The 20,759-nt window shown below is 35.2% G+C and overlaps 1 protein-coding gene across 5 annotated transcripts in view; it reads left to right on the forward strand.

The window, feature by feature from the left end:
- Positions 1-20,759, forward strand: part of TLK1 (tousled like kinase 1) — a 65,453-nt gene that overhangs the window by 34,439 nt on the left and 10,255 nt on the right. For all 5 annotated transcript variants that reach the window (XM_082763513.1, XM_082763514.1, XM_082763516.1 and 2 more), the window contains 8 exons: positions 107-196; positions 979-1,071; positions 2,419-2,529; positions 4,027-4,163; positions 5,384-5,572; positions 12,808-12,874; positions 16,429-16,526; positions 20,481-20,562. In XM_082763513.1, the coding sequence (XP_082619639.1) occupies positions 107-196; positions 979-1,071; positions 2,419-2,529; positions 4,027-4,163; positions 5,384-5,572; positions 12,808-12,874; positions 16,429-16,526; positions 20,481-20,562 (867 nt within the window). The remainder of the gene's footprint in view (positions 1-106; positions 197-978; positions 1,072-2,418; positions 2,530-4,026; positions 4,164-5,383; positions 5,573-12,807; positions 12,875-16,428; positions 16,527-20,480; positions 20,563-20,759) is intronic.

The following is a 20,759-nucleotide window of genomic DNA, read 5'->3' on the forward strand; positions in this document are numbered from 1 at the left end:
TTTCTCTGTTCGGTATGATTTTCCTGCTATGAGTTGTAAACAAGGTTATGTTCATAATTGAATATTACAGTTATATCTAAAAAATCTTTGTTTTCATGCATTCCAGGTTCGACAGAATAGTCCTTCTCCTACTTCATTAGCTTTTGGGGACCACCCTATCACGCAACCAAAGCAGTTATCTTTTAAAATTACTCAGGTAAGCACTTTGGAGTAGAGCTATCCTGTATCAATTCAGACTATAGAAAACTCATGTTTATTTATTTGTCTTTCAACTGTTTTAGAACTCTTAAATGATTTCAAGTTCAGCAGCTTATAGTTTAAATCTTTCAGATTAGTTTTGTATTGTGTTCTGCTTCCAGTATTAGATGACAATGTGCTGGCATGCTTTTATAAAAGTTCTTAGCTGTTGCATGATCTTAGAAGGGGAGGCTTCTCTTTCAGATAATATTTAGGGCGGCACCTGCTGTTGTCATATTACTGTTCAAATAAAGTATTGAGAAAGAAAAATGAGCTGTTAATCAAAATGTGATATAGTTCCTGTCAGGACTTTTAAAAACCGATAGCACCTGTTTTATCTTCTCTGCCATTTCTAATGTGATTTGTTCTCTTTCACAAGTTAGTTAGAACAAGGCTACTTCACCTGTTGACTAAATACAGAGGACTTGGAGTAATTAGTTGACATCTACATTCTTGTCCTGCTTTATATGCTTATTTGTGAACAATAACTTGTCAATTGGTGATGAAATATTTTCACACTGTTAGAGGTTTTGTCTCAACTGCTTCCAGCCTTCCTAATGATAGGAGAAAGTAGCTTTGAATGTGAACCTTCCACGTCATTTCCAAAATTCATTAAAATAATATGTGCTGGACTGCTTAAATGTTGCTGAAGTAGCTTATTTCTCAATATAACCAACATGAGAAAAATAATGCTGTAATTGTTAAAGAAAATGGTTAAATATTTCAAAATGTTCTTTTCAGACTGATCTCACAATGTTGAAATTAGCTGCACTAGAAAGTAATAAAAATCAAGACTTGGAAAAGAAAGAAGGTCGTATAGATGACTTACTCAGGGTAAGTATTAGACATTGTTAGTGTTAGGTAAAGAAATCTACAGTGTTAGACATTGTAGACAGCACTAGGTAAAGATATCTATTCACAACAAGCAGTGAATTCTTAGCAAATATTTTAAATGTTCGAATAATTGGTGTTTTTCAAAGTTACTCTAAATGAAAAAGTTAAATATATATATATTTTTTTTTCTGAAAAATCTGAGAAGCTTATAAAATAAATGCAGAAGGTTTTTTTCTGCTTCCGTATTACAGCTTACTAATTATTAAATACATTTATAGACTGTCTGAAGTTACAAAAATGGTTGATGCTGTTTAGCAAGCAGTTAACTTAATTCCTTAAGTTACATAATTTCATATAATAGATTTTGTCTTAGTTGTGAACAGCAGTCATCAATGGGGCAGCTGTTTGCAGTTTCAAAATGGAGGTGATTGTGACAAACTGTTACAGACACTAACTCTTTCATAAGAAACTTATACTATCCTGTAGTCTAAGACATCTTTAGAGATACAGGAGTCTTAATGCTTGTGCTCCTGAAAATAGGGTTGGAGAGGTATTATGATGTATTTAAACTGCATACTAATGAAACAAAAAGTACTCCGTTCACAAGTCATAGTCTGTTCAGTATTTATATGTGTGCAAACACACATTTATCCATGAAACAAGACATAAAATTGTACTTATAGGCTTCTTGGGTGCCTGTTTTAGCACAGTTCTATAGTATGTGACATAAAAAGCTAATCTCCAAAAAGCAGGAAAAAAAAATAAAGAAAAAAGGTCCATTTAAACAAGATAACATTGGTGTGTTTTTCTACGGCAATAAGATGAATATAATATAATAGGAATATAGGGAACTTAGTATGCTTTCTACTCAGTTGAATTTTCTCACAATGAAAATTCACAATGATAAAAGCTTGATTTCATATGACACACTAGAATTTTGCATTATTTCAGTAACAATATACAAAGGATCTGGAGCTAAATTAAATTTTCAGTTTAATACTGGAGGACTGTAAAAGCAATCAGCACAATGCTTTTATAGAAAGAAAATAAATACAGGCTGAATGCTCTGTATTACAGAATGTGGCTCAGTGTGAAGGAAATAATGTTCTTAAATGAAGTTTCATTCAAGTTCATTCCTATTTTTCCAATAGGAAGAAAAGCATCCTTCACAGATCTATCCTAATATGCAGAAATCAGATTTTTTTGAATACTTTTGAATATTTATGTATGTGCTTACTTCAGTCATGTGAAAGAAGATACATATGTTGAAAGTAGATAACTTTGTTTTCTCTGACTGCTGATAAAAGAAATAATGAAACCCTATTTTTTAATACTTTTTTATATTAGGCTAACTGTGATCTTAGAAGACAAATAGATGAACAACAAAAGCTACTTGAAAAATACAAAGAAAGGTTAAACAAATGTATTTCAATGAGCAAGAAGCTTCTAATTGAAAAGGTAAGTTTACTGTTTTTACAATGTTTGTGATAAAAACTAAGTGTTGTAGAACTCCATTATGATTCCTTAGTTTTAATTTTTCTGTAACTTTTTCAAATGAATCCCTGAGACGAAAACTTCGTATGCATGGTCTCTATCTGGAAGTATGCATTCTTTTTTAAGTCTGAGTATCAAAACGAAATGTTGAGCCTTTTTCAGATTGTGAAAAATTTTGCTTTTTAAAACTTTTTTCCCCCCATCACGAGTAATTCAGGTATAACACATCATTAAAGATAATAATTTAGGATGCAACTAATTTTCTGGATAAAATTTAAGATTTTAAGTGGGTTAAAACATTTCTTGAACTTACTCTGTTGTGGAGAAGAGACAGATAATCTTTGTGAGATGTATATGTGGCTGAGATAATTTTTGATGTAAAATAATAAATGCTATCTCAGAATTAATGGAAGCAAGGACATGAAGATGACCATTTGCTGCCTTCATACTACTTTGAAAGAAATGTCTATTTCAAATGTAACGCCAATTATATTTGAACTAGCAGCACTTTTCCTTAAAAGACAAGGATACCTTGTTTCCCTTCCTCTTCTTTAAAATCGTCTTATTAAAAGAATAACTAACAAAAAGTGAATAGAAAATCATTTTATTAAAAATCAGGATATAAATTTTTTAAGGTAAATAGCCGAGTCTGTTCCCTAACACCAGCTGCTAGATGCTGTTGTCAGATAGAAGGTTGCAACCTGATCTTGTAGATTTTTAGGAGGAATTTCCTTGCTAGCATATCATAAATAAATTATTTCAGTCCTTTTTAAATTCCAGCGTGAGGGGAATAGAAGGAAAAGATGCATCATCTATGCTGCTAGGTGAGCAGCTTCATACCAAGAATATCACATAGGCACGCCATGCTGGCCTCCTCTTCAGTCTGGAAGTCTGTTAACACAACAGTCCTTCATTCCATCAACTTCTCACTATGTGGTATTGGGCCATAGGCCCAAGAAGAAACCTACCTACAGTGCGTTCCTACCTAGCGATTCTTGAACCCAGTCACTTTGGTACAAGTAGTAAATCAGATATCCTGTCAAGGGAGTTTCCAGGTCAACGCAAATAGATACACTTCTAATATCTAAACAGGTTTGTTTAATATAATAGACATGTACAGGCATAGTCTTAATTATACACTTAAATGATGCTGACACTCTGTTAGTTCTGCTGCGTTTACAAATAAAATGTTTTATTAATTATGAAGACAAGTAAACTTCGTACAGAAACTAAGTCTAACTCATTTTTTTGGTGTATAAATATCATCAGTACCAATTCTGAAAAGTGCAGATGAGCTCTGCAGAAGTGGGAATAAAAGGAGCAAAGTAATAAAGGATTTTTTTCATCTACTGTAATTTTTCCTCTCCCTTAGAAAGCTGTTGGGGGAAAAAAAGCTGAGTACTTTAGTGACTTTTTGAATATTTTAGTATTACTAAATGTGAATATATTTTGTTTTCTTAGAGCACACAAGAAAAGCTGGCAAGCAGAGAGAAGAGCATGCAAGACAGATTACGCCTGGGGCATTTTACAACAGTTCGTCATGGTGCTTCATTTACTGAACAGTGGACAGATGGCTTTGCATTTCAAAATCTTGTGAAGTTAGTCAATGCAATATTCTTAAAATTCTCAGTAATTGTTAGTTCCCTCTAGTGGATTTTTTTTATTACTGAGATTCTAGGATTAGAGCAGTTTTTCATACATTATATTTTGCTTTGCCTTTTGAAGACTGAGGATACAGTACAGGACTCCCTTAACCAGCTGAGAGAACACTATGGCTGGATGTCTTTGGAAGATGATTCGGATTCACTTGATTTTAACTGTCTTTACAAAACAATGTGAATGTACTAATTGAGCAGAATGTAATTGTTCAGCTTAGCTAGTAGAAAGAGCTGGGAAACTAAATCTGTGATTTTTTTTCAAGCAGCTAGCTGGGGATCATTGGGATGGATGAAGTCTGTGAAGTTCTCATTGGTCACATAGGTGTTCTGCATGTGCATGGTTGTAGCAGCTTTTTCAGGCAATGAGCTCCTCATTGCAATGAAAGATGAGGGACAAATCTGGCAGCCTTAGATAGTCTAGCCCAAATGGATGGAGGAAGGCAGCCAGCTGGAAGTGAGCTGCTGCAACAGGTCTTGCAGCAGAGATGGGGCCAAGGAAGAGCAGCCTGGGAGACAATTGGAGATGGTGGTAAAGTAATTATGCAGCGCATCAAAAGATATATATTGGTAATGAGTCTGATTCACTCTTTGGATCTATATATTTGAGTAACTCACCAAGATTTTAGTTTTTGAAGGGATTGTGTAGTCTTAGCATTATGTGATTGCATAGGATGTTGATTTTTTTTTTTTTTTTTTAAAGACAATCTGTGTATGTGGTTTGCATAAAAGCCGTAATTGTCATAAAACGAAACGGATGATTTGTTTATCATGGTCAGATCAAATTCAGTATTTGGCCTCTAAAAATCAGCTACTTCCTATTGACTCTGCTGCTTTTCTTTTGGCAGTATAAAACAAGGTATCTACTAGCTCAGGTGCATTTTTCTTTTCAGTGCAGGAATAATGTATAATACTTTTAAATAAACAAACTGCAACAACAACAAAAAATACTTCAAACAAAAAAACTACTTCAAAATTAAATTGTGACAAAACTTCTGGAAAAATCTTCCACCTAGTAAAGAATCATAGTTATTTTTCCTAAGAAACAATTTCAGATATACAGTAAATTTTATTAAAAAATCTTAACTTCATCAATTTAAAAGATAGTTCTTTAAAAATGTAAAATGATGAAACTTTAATAAAGCTTTTTTTGGGGTTTACAGGCAGCAAGAATGGGTGAATCAACAAAGGGAAGACATTGAAAGGCAAAGAAAGCTCCTGGCCAAGCGAAAGCCTCCAACTACAAATAATTCTCAGGCACCATCTGCCAATTCTGAACCCAAGCAGAGGAAAAATAAAGCTGTGAATGGGGCAGAAAACGATCCCTTTGTTAGACCCAATTTACCACAGCTGTAAGTTTAACATTTCAATCAGTCTTTTACATAAATTCTCAGATATTGTCTGTGTGAGTTCCATTCAAATAACAGCATAAAAAGACACTCAGTATATTCAGCAGCTATATTCTTACTGAGGACTTGCTGATGTTAGGGAAATTTGCACCACTGCCTATGAAGATGCCGTACAATTGCCCAATTTATTTTTGGTAGTCACCAGAGAAAGGCCTGTTCTGTATTTACGCAATGTTCCTTCTTTTTCATAATCCAGAGGAGTCCTTATTCTGATTTCTCACTCGTGCAATGTTACTGATTTCTGTTGAACTGTTATTTGTCCACATTGATTTAGGAACCTCTTCTTCCGTTAGAGATAATTTTATTTATTTTTTTATTTATCAGTCTTTATCTGACAGAAAAAGCTTTTTTTTGCCTTAGTATTTGAAAATGTGTCTGAAAAAAAAAAACAACAAAACAACAACAACAAAAAAACTTTTTCCCCCTTCTGAATGCAGATCCTGAGTTCAGCTGTCTATTATGGTTACTGATCTATTTCACATATTGACACTGGAAATTTATTGTCATTTACACATAAAAATTGAATTTTCAGTTCTTTAAGTTTTGTTGTTTTTTTTTTTTTCCTCCAAACAGAAGTGGTACCATCCAGGGCACAGGCAGATGTGTTCTTGACATTTAATTGAGTATTTTGAGAAGTTGCTTTTTACAGATACTAGTTACTGCCCTTGATGCTGAGAGGCTGCAGCTGATGGTGTATTTTTTTTTTTTTTAAATAAAAAGTAAATAAGTAGGTTTAAAAAGACTAGTAAGTTAATATTTCTCTTTGCAGAAGTAGCCTAAGTGTGTTGCACATCATCACGTCACCTGTCATTTGTTGGAGGTGGTAATTTATACCTCGAAGGAAGGGAACTTCTAAATTCCTTTGGTTACATCTACAAAATCATATGTTTTGACCATCAGTTTGAAGACAGCTGCACATATTTTGCATAATATATCATTCTTAAAGATCACATTGTGAAATTGTTTGGCTGTGACAAAAATATCAAAATATAATAGTAAGGCAATATAAGCAAATATTGATTAGTGCTACTCGTTTTTTGGCAGAGAGCTGAAGAGTGTTCACTCAATTTGATCCTTTAGCAATACTTAGTGCGTACACTTCTTTTTGGAACATAATACTTCTGAGTAGTATGGCAAAGATTACTGTCCTGTTAAAAATAACTTTTTTGTTTGAATGTGATATCTCTTGTTATTAAAAGTAACGTTTAAGGAATGAAAAATTACAGAACTTTTAATTCACTTTTAATTTTAATTTACAGGTATGTTATCTTTGCCTGTATATAATCATTGTGTTCTTATACAGTATATGCTTCTTATATATTCTCTGTATATTTCTGTATATTTCATAGTAAGAGAATATACATCTCTGTATATTTCATAGTAAGAGAAGGCAAAGGCTTTTTTTCAGTTGATAATGAGATTATGAATTACTAGGATGGGCATCCAAGCAATATTTTCAGAACATTTGAGTCAATGTGGCTCTAACCAATTCTTACTTTCAAAGTAATCAGGAAAAAAGATCTTTGCTTTGAATGTGTACCCCATCAACAAGAGAGTAGTACGTTTATGGTTGATGGACTGATGTTAATGCTCTAGATTGTATGTGGGGCATTTTCTTGTGTAGAGACCACCTTTAAGGTTCCCCATTAATAGTGAAAGTTCATAATAGTGTTTTCCACCTTTCAGGAGCTGATAATATAAATATAAAAATTTATTTTCAAATATGCAAACCAGATTTTTGTTTTAGATGCCTTCCATATGTAGCAGCTATTTTTTTCTACATGATGTGACAGTACATAACATTGTATTCACTAGGAAATAGAAATAAACATAAATAACAAAATGGTAGTAGTGGGAAGTCTGTAGTTCCCATTTCTTGTATTTGTGCAGGGAATTCTGTGTCACTTTTTCCATTTATCATTGTCATAGAAGTTGTGTTTTTTATGAAGTTTGAAAACCCAACAATTACGATTTAGTACTATTTATTTGTATACCAGAAAGGTGCATTTGGCCATGTTATCCTTCATGTTAAATTTCCATAAACTTAATGCTACTTTAGGAGATGATAAAATATTTACTTTGGGGAAAAATACAGAAGACGTGGCCTAATTATTAGGTAGGTCAAGGTGAATTCCTGGTAATAGACTTCTGAATAGCTTTTGGTGTTACGCAGTTTCAAATTATTTCAAAATTACTAAAAAAATAAATAAATAAAAATCAAATTTTCATTTAATTCGGCTTAGCCAGTTGTGTTAAACAGCACGTGAAAATGCTTGCTGGTTGTAGAATTGCCAAGAGAAAAATCAGAATTGCCCTTTTGTGTCTAATAAACTGTTATTGAAACTGCTTTTGCCTTGAAGTATCCTAATTTGAACATAACATAATCAAGATACAAGATAGCTCACCTTTATGATAAGCTTACAAATTTTATTTCAAACCTTTGAGAAGGTTATTAGTATGTCCTGAGATCACAGAATCATTAAGCCACATCATCCTCTTAGGCCTTTACTTGAAAGGGTGTTAAAAATATTTGTATTTATGATTTGTTACAATTTTATAGAGTAGTGCTGTGTGTTGATTCCTTTTTGCGTCTCAGTACAGAATTAAATATGCCTTGTGTACCTTGATAAAACAATTACTCATTCTGCTCTTCCACTTTAGAGTGAATTTGTCATCTGCTATATGTGATTCCCTCCTATTACATCGTGCTTATCACTGTTCCTGTGTTACGTTGAAAGTAATGATCTTAATTAGTATAGCCAAATGGAAGATGTTCTGTTTATATGAAGCTAGGGAAAATACAGAGCTGCTGGGATTAATGAACTAAGCCAGTAGTAAATCAGCACAACATACATGCAACTGATCAGGCAAATCTTTTTCAAACAAACATCTTGCTAACTGTTGTTAGCAACAAGTGTCTACCTTCCTAACACCGTTTGCTTTAGAAGATGTCTCCAGCTGCAGGTATTGACAAGAGAAAATGATCTATAGCTTTGTAACAAGCAATGTTATTGAAGACTTTTCTGAAAACAGTGGTTAACTGTTTTGAAACTGATTTAAGGTGTTGCCTGAAGGTATTCTTAACAAAAGTGTTTTAGTTTAGCTGGATATACCATGTTCTCTGATAAAAATGTAAAAGCAAAGTCTTTTGTATGGGTAACTTCAGTGCAAAGCGGCCATCTGTCATTACCCTGAGTGAAAGGTGATTTTGGTGTAAAGACTTCTGTGTTATTTAAACACCATTCTGATTTTCCAACATTCATTCTGTGTTTTGTGGCCCCAACCAAAACTAAAAAGTAGTTTCAGTTTTGTGAGATCACCTTTCTACCGAACGAAGTAACTTTATTAGTCCTATGTGAAAGTGATAAATTGAAATGTATTTCAAGAATAAAAATGTGTTTGAAATAGGGGTAGCCTTCATAGTCCTGGAAAAGTCTGTTTAAAAAATCCATTCCAAATTCCTGGTGACTTCAGGGATGATAACACTAGTCCCAACTTTTTGGAAGTAGGTCTTAATTTTTTACCAGGCAATTGATTCTAGAAGCAGCATTTTATGTAGTGTGGGTGGTGTAGTCCTTCCTCTCCAGCTTCAGCCATGTTGGTTGTACTTAATTCCCAGCTGCCTCTTTCTCTGCTCACCCAGTTAGTCCATGAGAGTCTGCATGGGTCCTTGTCGCTGTACGTAATTTGAAAAAGAAGAGCAGAGAGAGCTGGCAAAGTTTGTTAATGTAGCTGAACAAATGCATCAGTTAGAGGGAGCATTCTGTTCTGTATGGAACAAATAAAAATATTTTCAGAAACTTTTTCAAATTGAAGTGCCAACAATGTGTCTGGGCTTTACAGGACAAGTGACAACAGCTCTTTTCCTGAGGCAGTCTCTTTCTAAGGCAGACATGGGAACAATGGAAGTGGGACATGGCAGAAAGACCTCATGGAAGGCTTGAATCGGTCAGCGTTCACTGACCATCTTTGTAGAAATTCTAGGAACTTGAATAAGTTTTGACCCAAAAAAGGAACACTTCAAAAATTGTAACCAAGAGCTTGTACTGGATGTGCAAATTGCTGTTTTGGGGCATGTCAGCGTTCTGCCGTTAATGTGTATCCAGAACGATTTTTCAACTGGGAAAAGGTGGGAGGAGAGATTGTTGTAAATGTGCCAGGCTTAATTGTCATGACAACCAAGAAGCATTTGGCCATTTTGTTTTTGTGTAAGTGTGTGTTGTCGGTACCCACTGGTAAGAATGTTTTGGTCACAGAAAAAAGGTTTTGTCCTAACTTCTGAGGAAGAAGTGCAGAGGTTGGTTAGGTCTACTTGTGCATACTGTGTCGAAGTCTTATAAATTAGCCTATGAAAACATCATTAAGCTACTGGAAAGCTCATTTTTGCTAATAAAATAAATGTTTAAATCATGGTACCAAACCTCTCAGACCAGGAAGGCTGCCTGCTTTCTTCCAGTGACAAATAAATATGGCATGCCATGCCTCTACATGCCCTGATTTTCCATTTCAGTGCACTTAGTGGCTGGTAGCAGCCTGTTGCTGGCCTCCATCTCTCCTGTGCGCTTCTCATCTTCGTCCTCCGTGCCTGATGAGTCCTGTGTTTCTTGGGTCGTGGAGGAGTAGCCCCTTCTGCAGGATGATGGCATCTTGTAGTTGACTTCTGCTGTCAGAAGGGGCTTCCAGTGTGATACCAGCCTGCAGAAGGCAGAGGGTAGACATAAGTGGGAGGTGGTGGAAAGCACTCTGGTCTGGGTGTTTTCAGCCTGTGCAGTGGGCTGGTGGCCTGTGGCCAGAAAACAGACAACGTGCATGTCTTTGTTGTACTATCTGTTATGTGCTAATTCAGCAGTATGTAGGCAAAGTATATATAAGGATAAAAAGTAATTAACCCCTGCTTTTTTAAACACATATTTCTGAATATGAAAGAATAAAGTCTTGTTTTTCATAAGTAACCTAACAAAATCCAAAGCGACTGTGTCTGTGTATAGTTGAGCATTTTATATGCCTTCCTACAAGATGCTATGGTCAGTAACGACAATTTCAAATTGCTGTGAATCATGCTGTGTCTCTAATAAAATTAGATTTGTAAGGAAATAGAAAAATAGAAAACAGTAACTTATTGGGATATAGCATGGGCACATGGAAAAAGTGACTTTGAATCTTAATGTTTTCAATATGACCTCTAACTTGTGCTCTGAGCTCGAGGGCTGTTTAAAAACTTTTTGGAAGGCAATAAGTGTTCGAGCTGTCCAAGCACTTTGTCATAACTCTACTTAGAGAGCTGAGGTTTAATTAAAAAAAAATAAAATAATAATAATAATAATAAAAAAAAAAATCCTATATTGTGTTATTTTTTCAGGGGATCTTTGGTTTTAGTGCTTTCAGTGTTCAGTGAAAATTCCGGAAAGTTTCGTGATATACACTTTGTATTTTCAGTGTGTTTTACTTGTGATTCGGCTTTGCTAAGCCACCTAAAAATTATTCTACCTGAGAGAGACAAACATTACAAAATCTGCATTTCTGGAAATAAGTGCACAGACCTGTGATTTATACTGCACATAGGAATTTGGAAAGAAATAATACTCAACCTCATTCACATTGACATTCATTCTTTGAGAGCTTATTCCATGTTCAAGTAGTTTGCTGTTCAAGTAGAAATATTGGAAACATGTCAGGGATGCTACTGTGAGTTGTCTAGCTTGGCCTTGATGCTGTCCTTGATAGGTCTATCATTAGAGCAGGAATTAGCATGTTGTTTTCTTAGGTTTCTTGCTGTCATTCGGACTATATGTGGAATGCCTTGCCAGCTTTCCTGTGCTATTGAGACGCTCCCTTTCACATTTGCTGTAATGCCTCCTCTTCTCCCCAGAGGAAATTTTGTCAGGAAAACAATATAAATGTTCAGTTCGAAAGTACGGCTTTGAGAGATTTTCTGACTTTCCTGGAGAGAGGTGAATTTCCTCATTCCATTGCCTTCAGCATGTTTGTAGATTTTGGTTGGTTGGGATACATGGCTGCTTTTCATTCCAGTGGGGAAGAAAGATGCAGGGTAATTTGGTGTGACGCTTCTTAAAATAAAGGATGGCTTCTTTCTAAACCGGACAGGACATGATCATGGGTGCTTTTTTCACCTGACTTGGAGTGTTTTCTATACATTTGTATAACTTATCTTCCCAGGACAGTTGATAATTCAACCTAGTAAAATGTGGACTTGGTGAAAACATACTATGCTATTATCTTTAGCTTTGGATAATGCAAATAATAGATCTTGGCAAAGTAAAATGTGTATGCCATCCAGCATTAGTTTTGTGCCTGTATTTGTAGGGATTTGTGTAAAAGCCATACTTTTTCTTCCCCACCCCAATCTCTTGTCCCCCTTCATCATATACGTATGGTTTCTTCCCTGGAAGTTGAAGTGTCTTTGTTTTCTTTCTTTGTGATTCCTAAGCGGTTCTGTTCTGCATGTTTGTTGTTAGTGAGATGGATGCTGCGTGTAGTCAGTTAGTATGTTTCTTAGTTACTCGTCCATATGAGCAGTCTGGATCCTCTGGGTGCTAACAGACCTCTCCTAGAAAGCCCACAGACAGTGAGGGACCTTTGAATTAATTGTAACCAGGAATCTTATCTGAAAGGAAGATGAAGAGAGAACAAGATGAAGAGTTGTATGCCAATTCAAAACTGAATTTATGGTCTCATGCAAAATGTAGTGTTAATGAACTTGGAATCTGTGGATTAGCACTACATTTTCTAAATTGTGGATCAAAAATCTACTGTTACAAATCTCATCCAGTTAGTTTCTGTATCTCCATCTCTTGGTGCATTACATGTTAGAGTTGAGAACCAAGCAATGAAGCATCAGCTGAAATACTAGGGCGGTGAGATGATTTAGAATGCATCCAGGTAATCTAACAGGCTGTCTGGGAGAACAGCTAGAGTCTATTGGGAGAGGCAGTTAATGTTCCAGAACACCAGACAAAGGCATTCTGTAGGTATGTTTTCACTCTGAAATTACAAACAAAGGTGTTCAAATGGTTCAAAAATGTACCTTTTCATAAAAATGTACCTTCTGATACCATGGTTATAAATAATTAGCATAAGATGCTCTGCTTACTGTAGCATTTAAGTAAGAATAGTAAATAAGTTTTTTTGGTTTTGTTTTGTTTTGTTTTTTTTTTCAGTTTGACTCTAGCAGAGTATCACGAACAGGAAGAAATTTTCAAACTTCGATTAGGACATCTCAAAAAGGTATGTATATGGTCTGTTTTTTAACATTCTGGGGGCATGTCGTGAACCATGAAGACTAGTACTATTAAAATAAGGAGAGGGCTTCCTTGCCATAAGCATTGGGAGTACAAGGGAATAATAGTGAATCCTTGTAACAGAGATGTAACTGCCACTACTGATCTCGTTTTAGAGTTGAGAATGTGGAGTCAACCAAATCTGTTATGTAGCCTTTTTACATTTGTTTTTAATCTTTAAAAAGATCCAATGTATGGGACATGGTAGTTCTGAATAAATAACATGTTTTGATTATCTACAGTATACATTTCAGTTGTTACCAGTTAGCATATTACCTGTAGTAAGAGAGAATAGAATTTTCCTAGTTTTATGGAAAACCTCCTCTTTGCCTCTTAAATGATATGTGCTGACAGATACTTTATTCCAGTTTCTGACTTCTGAAAAAAATCTCGTACTGCTTTTTTATTAAATCCATTCTAATAAATCTGTGTAATGAAGTAGTTACGATATTAACAAGCTATTGCTTATTCAAGTAAGGCTTTTGAAGAATAGCCTTTGAAAAGGAGTGACTGTTGAAGAAGGCAGAAATATCTCAACAAGTGTGGAAGGAAAGTAACACTAAAATGTAGAAATAAATGAAACTCTAGAGATAATTCAGTTTGAGTAGACAGATACTTTATCTGCTGAGCAGTAGCTATTGAGATGTTTCATCAAAACAGGTCATTGTGTTTTTCCCCTTGAAACATGGCAAGAGTCTGTTTCTGGCTTGTTCTCTTCAGTTGTACAAATAACCTGTTACAAATCCTACTGTGATTAAACGGAGCTGGGCCACCATGTGAAAACACTGATACTGTTAATCAAAGAATATGAAATACTTGAATCTGTGGTAAGGAATTTGCATACAAACTTGTTGGCCCTACAATGTAGACTGCCCAGTTTGCCCTTCACTGTTAATGCTGTAGAAATAGCACCAGCTTCATATGAAATTCTGTTAGGAAATTTTGTATTCTTTTCCATGCTTTAACTATTTTGAAATCTATTGGAAATTTCGAGTGACTAATAAAAGAAGCTGTTCCAAATTTGTTTAATCCCCAAATTGTATTTCACCTATAGCATCAATGCTAAAGTATGCTCTGTATAAGAAAAAAAAATTACTTGACTGAATGCCAGAGGGGAAATAAATACGATTTCTTAGAAACCAAGTTTGAATAAATCTGAAAATAATAATAAAAATACATTATTGCATTTTAATTCTTATGGGTGATACAGATTTTGTTGTTAACAAAGAAAAATATTTTTATCTTTGTACATGGATATATTCCCTAGTGCTTCATTGCTGGTTACATTTATTCTTTCCTTCTGCATATGCTGTTTTGCTGTCTGCTCCTCTTCCTTTTCACTCTCCAGATGCTTTCCTGGTGCTCTTATTTTTGGTGCCCTGTACATGCTGCCACCACCAGTTCTCTTTTTCCTTCTGCTCCCCAGGAAATTCTTTTCCAACTAGAAGCTTTGGTCCTGGAGAGAGGCTCTTGTTTTCTCACTTCCTTTTATATAGCACTGACCTGAGGCAGCTAAGCTGGTTCATTCTTGCTTAAAGGTATTCACAGCCTGAGTGTCCTAAATAACAGCTGGAAACAATGCAACCAGCCAGTTCTCTTTGGACTAACATTGGCCTATGAACCACATTTTGAGAACCACTGAATTGCATAATATATGAACAAAAAAGCCCAAAAGAGGCATAACTGATGTGTGTTTTTTTTGTCAGCCTTTGGGAAGAACATAGACAATTGTGTGTGTGTAAGTGTGTGGCCTTTTTCTGGGGGGGGAGAAGGGCTTGAATTCTTTATAGAAGACTAATGGGTTATGAGGAACTGCATATCATTTCAGGATATTTAATGGAGAACTGCAAGGATGAATCTAAATATGAAAAAGTTTAACATTATATAAACAAACAAAAAAACACGTGACAGTACACATTAGGAAAAACAAATGATACACCTCGATTTGCTCTCAGATTAGTGTTATTTAGTCCAAATTTTAAATTATAAGGGATTTGAGTTTCTTTATTTGAATTGAGGTTCATCTAATGTCTTGTTTGGGATGATGATGGTGTGGTATTTTTTTGTTTGTTTGTTTGTTTTTCCCTTAGGTTATCACAGGAGGGATTCAGGATATTAACTGAAATCTTTCTGAATTTACTCATTTAATTAATGTATGTTCTAGGTTATATAAATACAGTTGTTGTTTCAGGATAAGGTTTTACGATGTACAGTTTTTGGAAATACCATCTTTAAAGTATTTTATCTCCCCTGTGCTGACTTACACCTCTATTCCCTTATGCCATGACTTGTTGCCCTGTTGCCTTCACCAGCACTGCCAGAATGTGAAGTTACAATATAAATTGGATCAGAAAACTGATCTAGCTTCTTTCAAAAAATAAATGTTTTTTTGCAAGGCTTGCAATTTATTTTTTTTATTTTTTTTACTTTTAAAGAAGAGATTGATTAGTTTTCCAGTCTGGTTCACCATGTACAAATAGCTGTGCCAAAATAACAAGAGATGGTGTGGGGCGCTGCTTCCACAGGCACTGCTGGGAAAAACAAAACAAAAAAAAACATATCAAATGCAAGGCCTTCTTTCTCCTTTTCAGCTAGAATAATTCCATAATTATTAGCTTTCATGTACAGACTAATTTTGTCTCTTTTTTATTTTCCAAACTTTCAGGTCCTATAGGTACTAACTCTGAAATAAATGCAACACTTTCTACAGTGTGTTTCAATGAGTATATGTTTTTTGCTTCAAGTATAAATATGCTGGTTTACACAAATTAGGCACTGTGCATTCTTTACGTTTTTGGAGGCAGGGAGAATCTGAAAATCTGAATAGATATTTCAGTGCTGTTTGATACGTAGCATAAAAATGACATAATTCTAAGTGCCAGGATTAGGGAATGTCCTAGGTGTATGTACTTTAGAAATTGCATTTGAAATTTTAGGCAACACATGTTCTGCATTTGTAATTTTAACAAGATAGAAATGAAAAAATCTTTCGAAATTAGCTTGGTTTTGGTGTTTTATATCAACACCTTTAGAGCACTTCTGCTGTAATGATTTATTCTTTTTTTTTTGGTTTGTGCTTCAGCCTCAAAATATTTCAGACATCTTTTCTTAATCTGCCAGTTTGTACAAAATCTGTAACTGCACATATCTCAATTTTTTCTTCATTGTACATCAATTTCAGACCGCTTCCCAGATAATTTCTCTCCTTGGCTGAGGTACAAAACCCAGCTGCCTCTCATTTTGAATAGCATCCCTACAGTGCAGAACAAAACTATGAACATCCCATTACCTGTGGGTTCATGGACAGAAGGTTCCTTGAAACAGTCTTTTGCCTTATCTCTCTGAATTTTTCAGGCTTTAAGAGAAAAACAGTGCTTCCAGTTCAGCAGGGTTTTATAATGTTATGTTCCTCTATTACCACTAGTATTGATGCAGGGGTAAAAATATCCTTTTCAAATGGGGAGTAAATGAGCTTTTATACTTCATTCTTTTCATTTTCAGGAGGAAGCTGAAATACAAGCAGAACTTGAACGTTTGGAAAGAGTTAGAAATCTTCACATAAGAGAACTGAAAAGAATAAATAATGAGGATAACTCACAGTAAGAGACCTAATGTCTTAATTTTGCATGTCTACTTTTAATATAATGAGCTAACATCCAATTTTACCTATAAGAAAGAAGCAGGTTGATACATTTTTTCTTTGAATATATATATATATATATATATTTAAATCATTTAAACTTTGCCAAATAGAAAGGTTGCCAGTTTTTAAGTTAACAGTTTTATTGAATATGCAGGAAATAACACACACACACAGATTATAATGAAAGAAAGTTAAAACTTTCAAGACTTTTCATGTTACTAGGTTAAATAAAAAATCTTGTAAGGGAACCTAATGCAATTTCCTTAGCTGACAGTAATGCAAGAAAATGGTGGGGAGGTTTGATGTCAGAGCAGAGATTTTATGATGCAGTTAAAATTAGTTTTAGTTTTATTGCACTGTAATTTACATATTGCACAGGTACCTGATAGTAAAAAGATAAATGCAAAGTATTTTGAGTTCAGTTAAATGTTACTCTGTACTTCAGCTTGCATGGCAATTTATCATAACGTTGAATTGACGTTTAAAATTTGCTTTAACTATGTAGATTCCAAAGTAATTACATAAGTAATAAAGTAAGTGTGTTTTCCATGGTGGAGAATACAAACATTAACACCACAGTTCCACCAGCAGTTAAAGCTGGCACTGTTGCTTGAAAGAAACCAGTTCTGCCTATCTACTGTTTCCTTATGCACTTGCCCTTTTTCTTTTCACATGCTAGCAATAGCATTTCTGTAGGGAACAGATGCTGGAAGTTGATCCAAGTTAAATTTCCAGCTCCTGTGGTTTCTTTTTCTGGATTAATTTTAACACCATATCAATCAAACTCCTGGCCTAGTTCTTTGCCCCCCATTGCACAAATGCTTATGCTGCCATGAGGAGAGAGGGCAACACAAGGGTGGAATGAGCAGCCATGGGGAAGGAAATAGCAGGACTGGGCTTGTTTCTTTCTGCACTAGTAAATGTTTATGGAACAGTAGCCTTAGGACTTGAGGGCTTTAATTTTTGCTTTTTAGACACAGTAGATTTATATATACAGTAAGATTTCTGAACATTAAAGCGACAAGACATGAAATTGTTTTCTGCTGTTGTAATGGTCCCCATACCCTCAGGGAATACAGAAAAATTTTGTTACCATGTGGCTATAGTGCTAATTGATAGCTAAATTGATGTTGTGACATTGTTTTGGTTATGAAAAATAATGGGTGTTGATGCTTACACTTTGGTGGCAGAATATTTCCTTTTGAAAATAAATGTCCTACAACAAAACAAAAATAAACGTGGTTTTTTGCATGTTAAATGCTAAAATGCTAACCACTGTTAATCCTCAATGTTGGCATAAGAAGTTTAAAAAAAATAATTCAACAAGAAGGAATAAATACCACAGCAAAAATGATCAGGTTGTGTGTCCGTGTAAACATTGCGTAGGAAGGACAGGGACAAAATGTGCCCAAATTAGTCCCCCTTGAAAACAGTTACAGGACACGGACAAGCACCTTTACTTCTTTTTCCAGTCAATGTTGGCATACTTTGTGATAAAAAATTAAAAGCTTTCTACTTAGTTTTCATATTTTTGGGGGTTTTGGTTGGGGGAGGGAGAAGTGGCAGAGTTAGACCTGAATATTTGCCAGGTAGCCAAGCTGCAACTTACAAGTGTAATACAGAAGACAGAAGCAATGGGGAAGTCATTTAGGTCTGCAGCCCCTGCTGTCTTTTCCTAATATTACTTGGGTCTCAGCCACTTGATAAGAGTGGGTTCTGAAGTGAAGTGGCCTTTGGGTCCTGACACAAATCCTGCCGGGTTTTCAACTTCCACCTGGGGTCTGAGGCTGAGCCCTCTTTCTTGTTGAAGCCTTCCCCTTCACATCACTCTACGCATGCATGTCCCCCCTTAAGCCTCCCAAACATGAAGGATTCTGCAAACTTATCTGTTTGGGGTCCCAGGCTTAACAACAGAATGTAGGAAATTTTGTATTGCCCAGAAAAAAGATGAGTAAACTTGTATGTTACAACTACACTGGGAGAATAGAAAAAGTGGAGGGTAGAGGTTAAGGCTTCCCTGTCTGGGCTGAGAGCTTGTGAGATGCCGGGGCTACCAGCAGGGTGCTGGTTCTGAGTCATGGAGAGCCACACAGGGTTAGCAGAGGCAGCAGTGGAGGGGGGAGGTGGAAAGGTTCTCGCTACTGGTCCTACTAGAGGCATAGATGTCATAGAAGGACCAAGAAAACATTAATTTAAAATTTTCAAGAGTGGTTTGAAGAAATGGGTTACTGATCACATAACATCACTCTCATAATTATTATACCTCTAAATTTATTTAATCTGTACTGAATGTGTTGCTTATTATTTATGATTTTTAAAAAGAATCAAAACTTTAACATTCAAATATGTATTAACCTTCCTTAAGGTTTTCAATGCAGTTTAATTAGCAGCTGGCTCTAGATTTAGGAGTATAGGTATCTCATCATTGTACTGAAAATGTGATAGAATTATAGAGCCTATCAGGCTTTGTGAGGTCTATGACCCTGTGAGGTCACCTGTCACTGTGAGTGAAGAGACTTGCAAACATTTGTTTTGTTCATGTCATTTACTACTAGAATTCATAAAATCTTACCTAATATTACCTAAATATTTACCTAGTTTCTTTTATCTCTGAAGAGCTTTACTAAAAATCCATATTTCAAAAGTGTAAACTCTGAAATCCCGTTTGTTGTAGAAAGACAATCAAGTCACCAGCTCAGCTTACTAGGATTTTGGAAGCTGATAAGAAATGTGTTTTCATCTAACAAACCCCCAAAGAGTTCCAGCAGTTATTATCATCTCTCTCTGAATCCTTCACTATTTTTTTTTCTTCCCTGTGTTGCAAACATGAGCAGTCAGACTCTGGATGACTGTATGGAGAGATTTGTTTTGTCATCTTCATGTTTTAGCAGAGAGTGTGGTCCTTTTCTGTATCTTTCAGCATCATTTTGCATTTGGAAGGCATTTTTCCTTCCTGCTTTTGATAAGAGTATGTGCAGATACTCAGTCTTTGGTATGTTTTCTTGTGTGCTACTGTTGGTTATTTTCTAACTTCTCAGCCTTGTATAAAGTCAATTTATATATACATATATATACACACATGTATATGTGTAAAATAAGGAAGTATATCTTCCTTATCTGTTCCAGAAAACGAAAGCTGACATCTAACAAATTTGGCACAGCGAGCAGAGAGTCCTTGGTTCCCATCTCATTAACCTTTATGTAGAGGAAGAGTTTGGGATTTCAGCAGGATACATGTAGGATGATAGGGAAGAGAACAGCAGCCCTCTAGTGATACAGGTTGCAAAGCAATATTCACCTGTGTTTAGAATATTACTGTTAGAGGGTTTCTGGGCATATTTATTAGCAAAGGATAAATGAACGGATTGAAAGGTTGGAAAATGTTCTGAAATTCTTTGCTCACTTCTGATTTTTCAGACAGCCTAGAAGCAGAACTCATGCTATGGAGAGAATGCAGACTCGACTGTTATTACTGTTGCTGACATTGACAATGATCACTGTTGTTGATAGGCAGTGGTTTAGTTTCAAAAAAAAAAAAAAAAAAAAAAAAAAGACAATGCAGAATAGTATTTTCTCTGACTCATCACAAGAACAGTGTTTACAGTGAGTGGGTTAAGGGTGTTTTTCTTATCTTCATAAAAAATAAAAAATGACAAAAGTTTGTCAGAATGGTGTGATTTGATGATGGTGTTGCGATAGCAGTTGTTTGCTGAGTAGTCGGCAGGTACTGAAATTGACTGCGTTGTATAGTTCTATAAAGTTGCACATAGTGAAATATTATTCAGCATGTTAGGTATCACTAATAGAGAAGTTCTGTTTGAGCTGCTTGAGAAGTAATACTAAGAGATTTAAATTTTAGGCTATGACTGTGTACCTTAAACAGAATTAAATTATTATTTTTTCTTTCAAGGTTTAAAGATCACCCCACGTTGAATGAACGGTATTTGTTACTCCACTTACTTGGCCGAGGTGGCTTCAGTGAAGTGTACAAGGTAGAGTGTGTTTAGTCTGCTAAACCTAATGTTTGAGTCATATATTTTTGTACATTGAAATTTGGGGAGTGGGGCAGAGGGGTGTTGAGGGATATGAATAAACAGGAAGATTTTAACATGGTGGTGTACTCTTTAAACAGAGGTTGAACAAACTCCTTTATTAATGCGTGGAAGGAATTAGCATTACAGTAGACATG

Source organism: Aythya marila (genome assembly GCF_965140915.1).
Source record: "Aythya marila genome assembly, chromosome: 6".
Lineage (NCBI taxonomy): Eukaryota > Metazoa > Chordata > Aves > Anseriformes > Anatidae > Aythya > Aythya marila.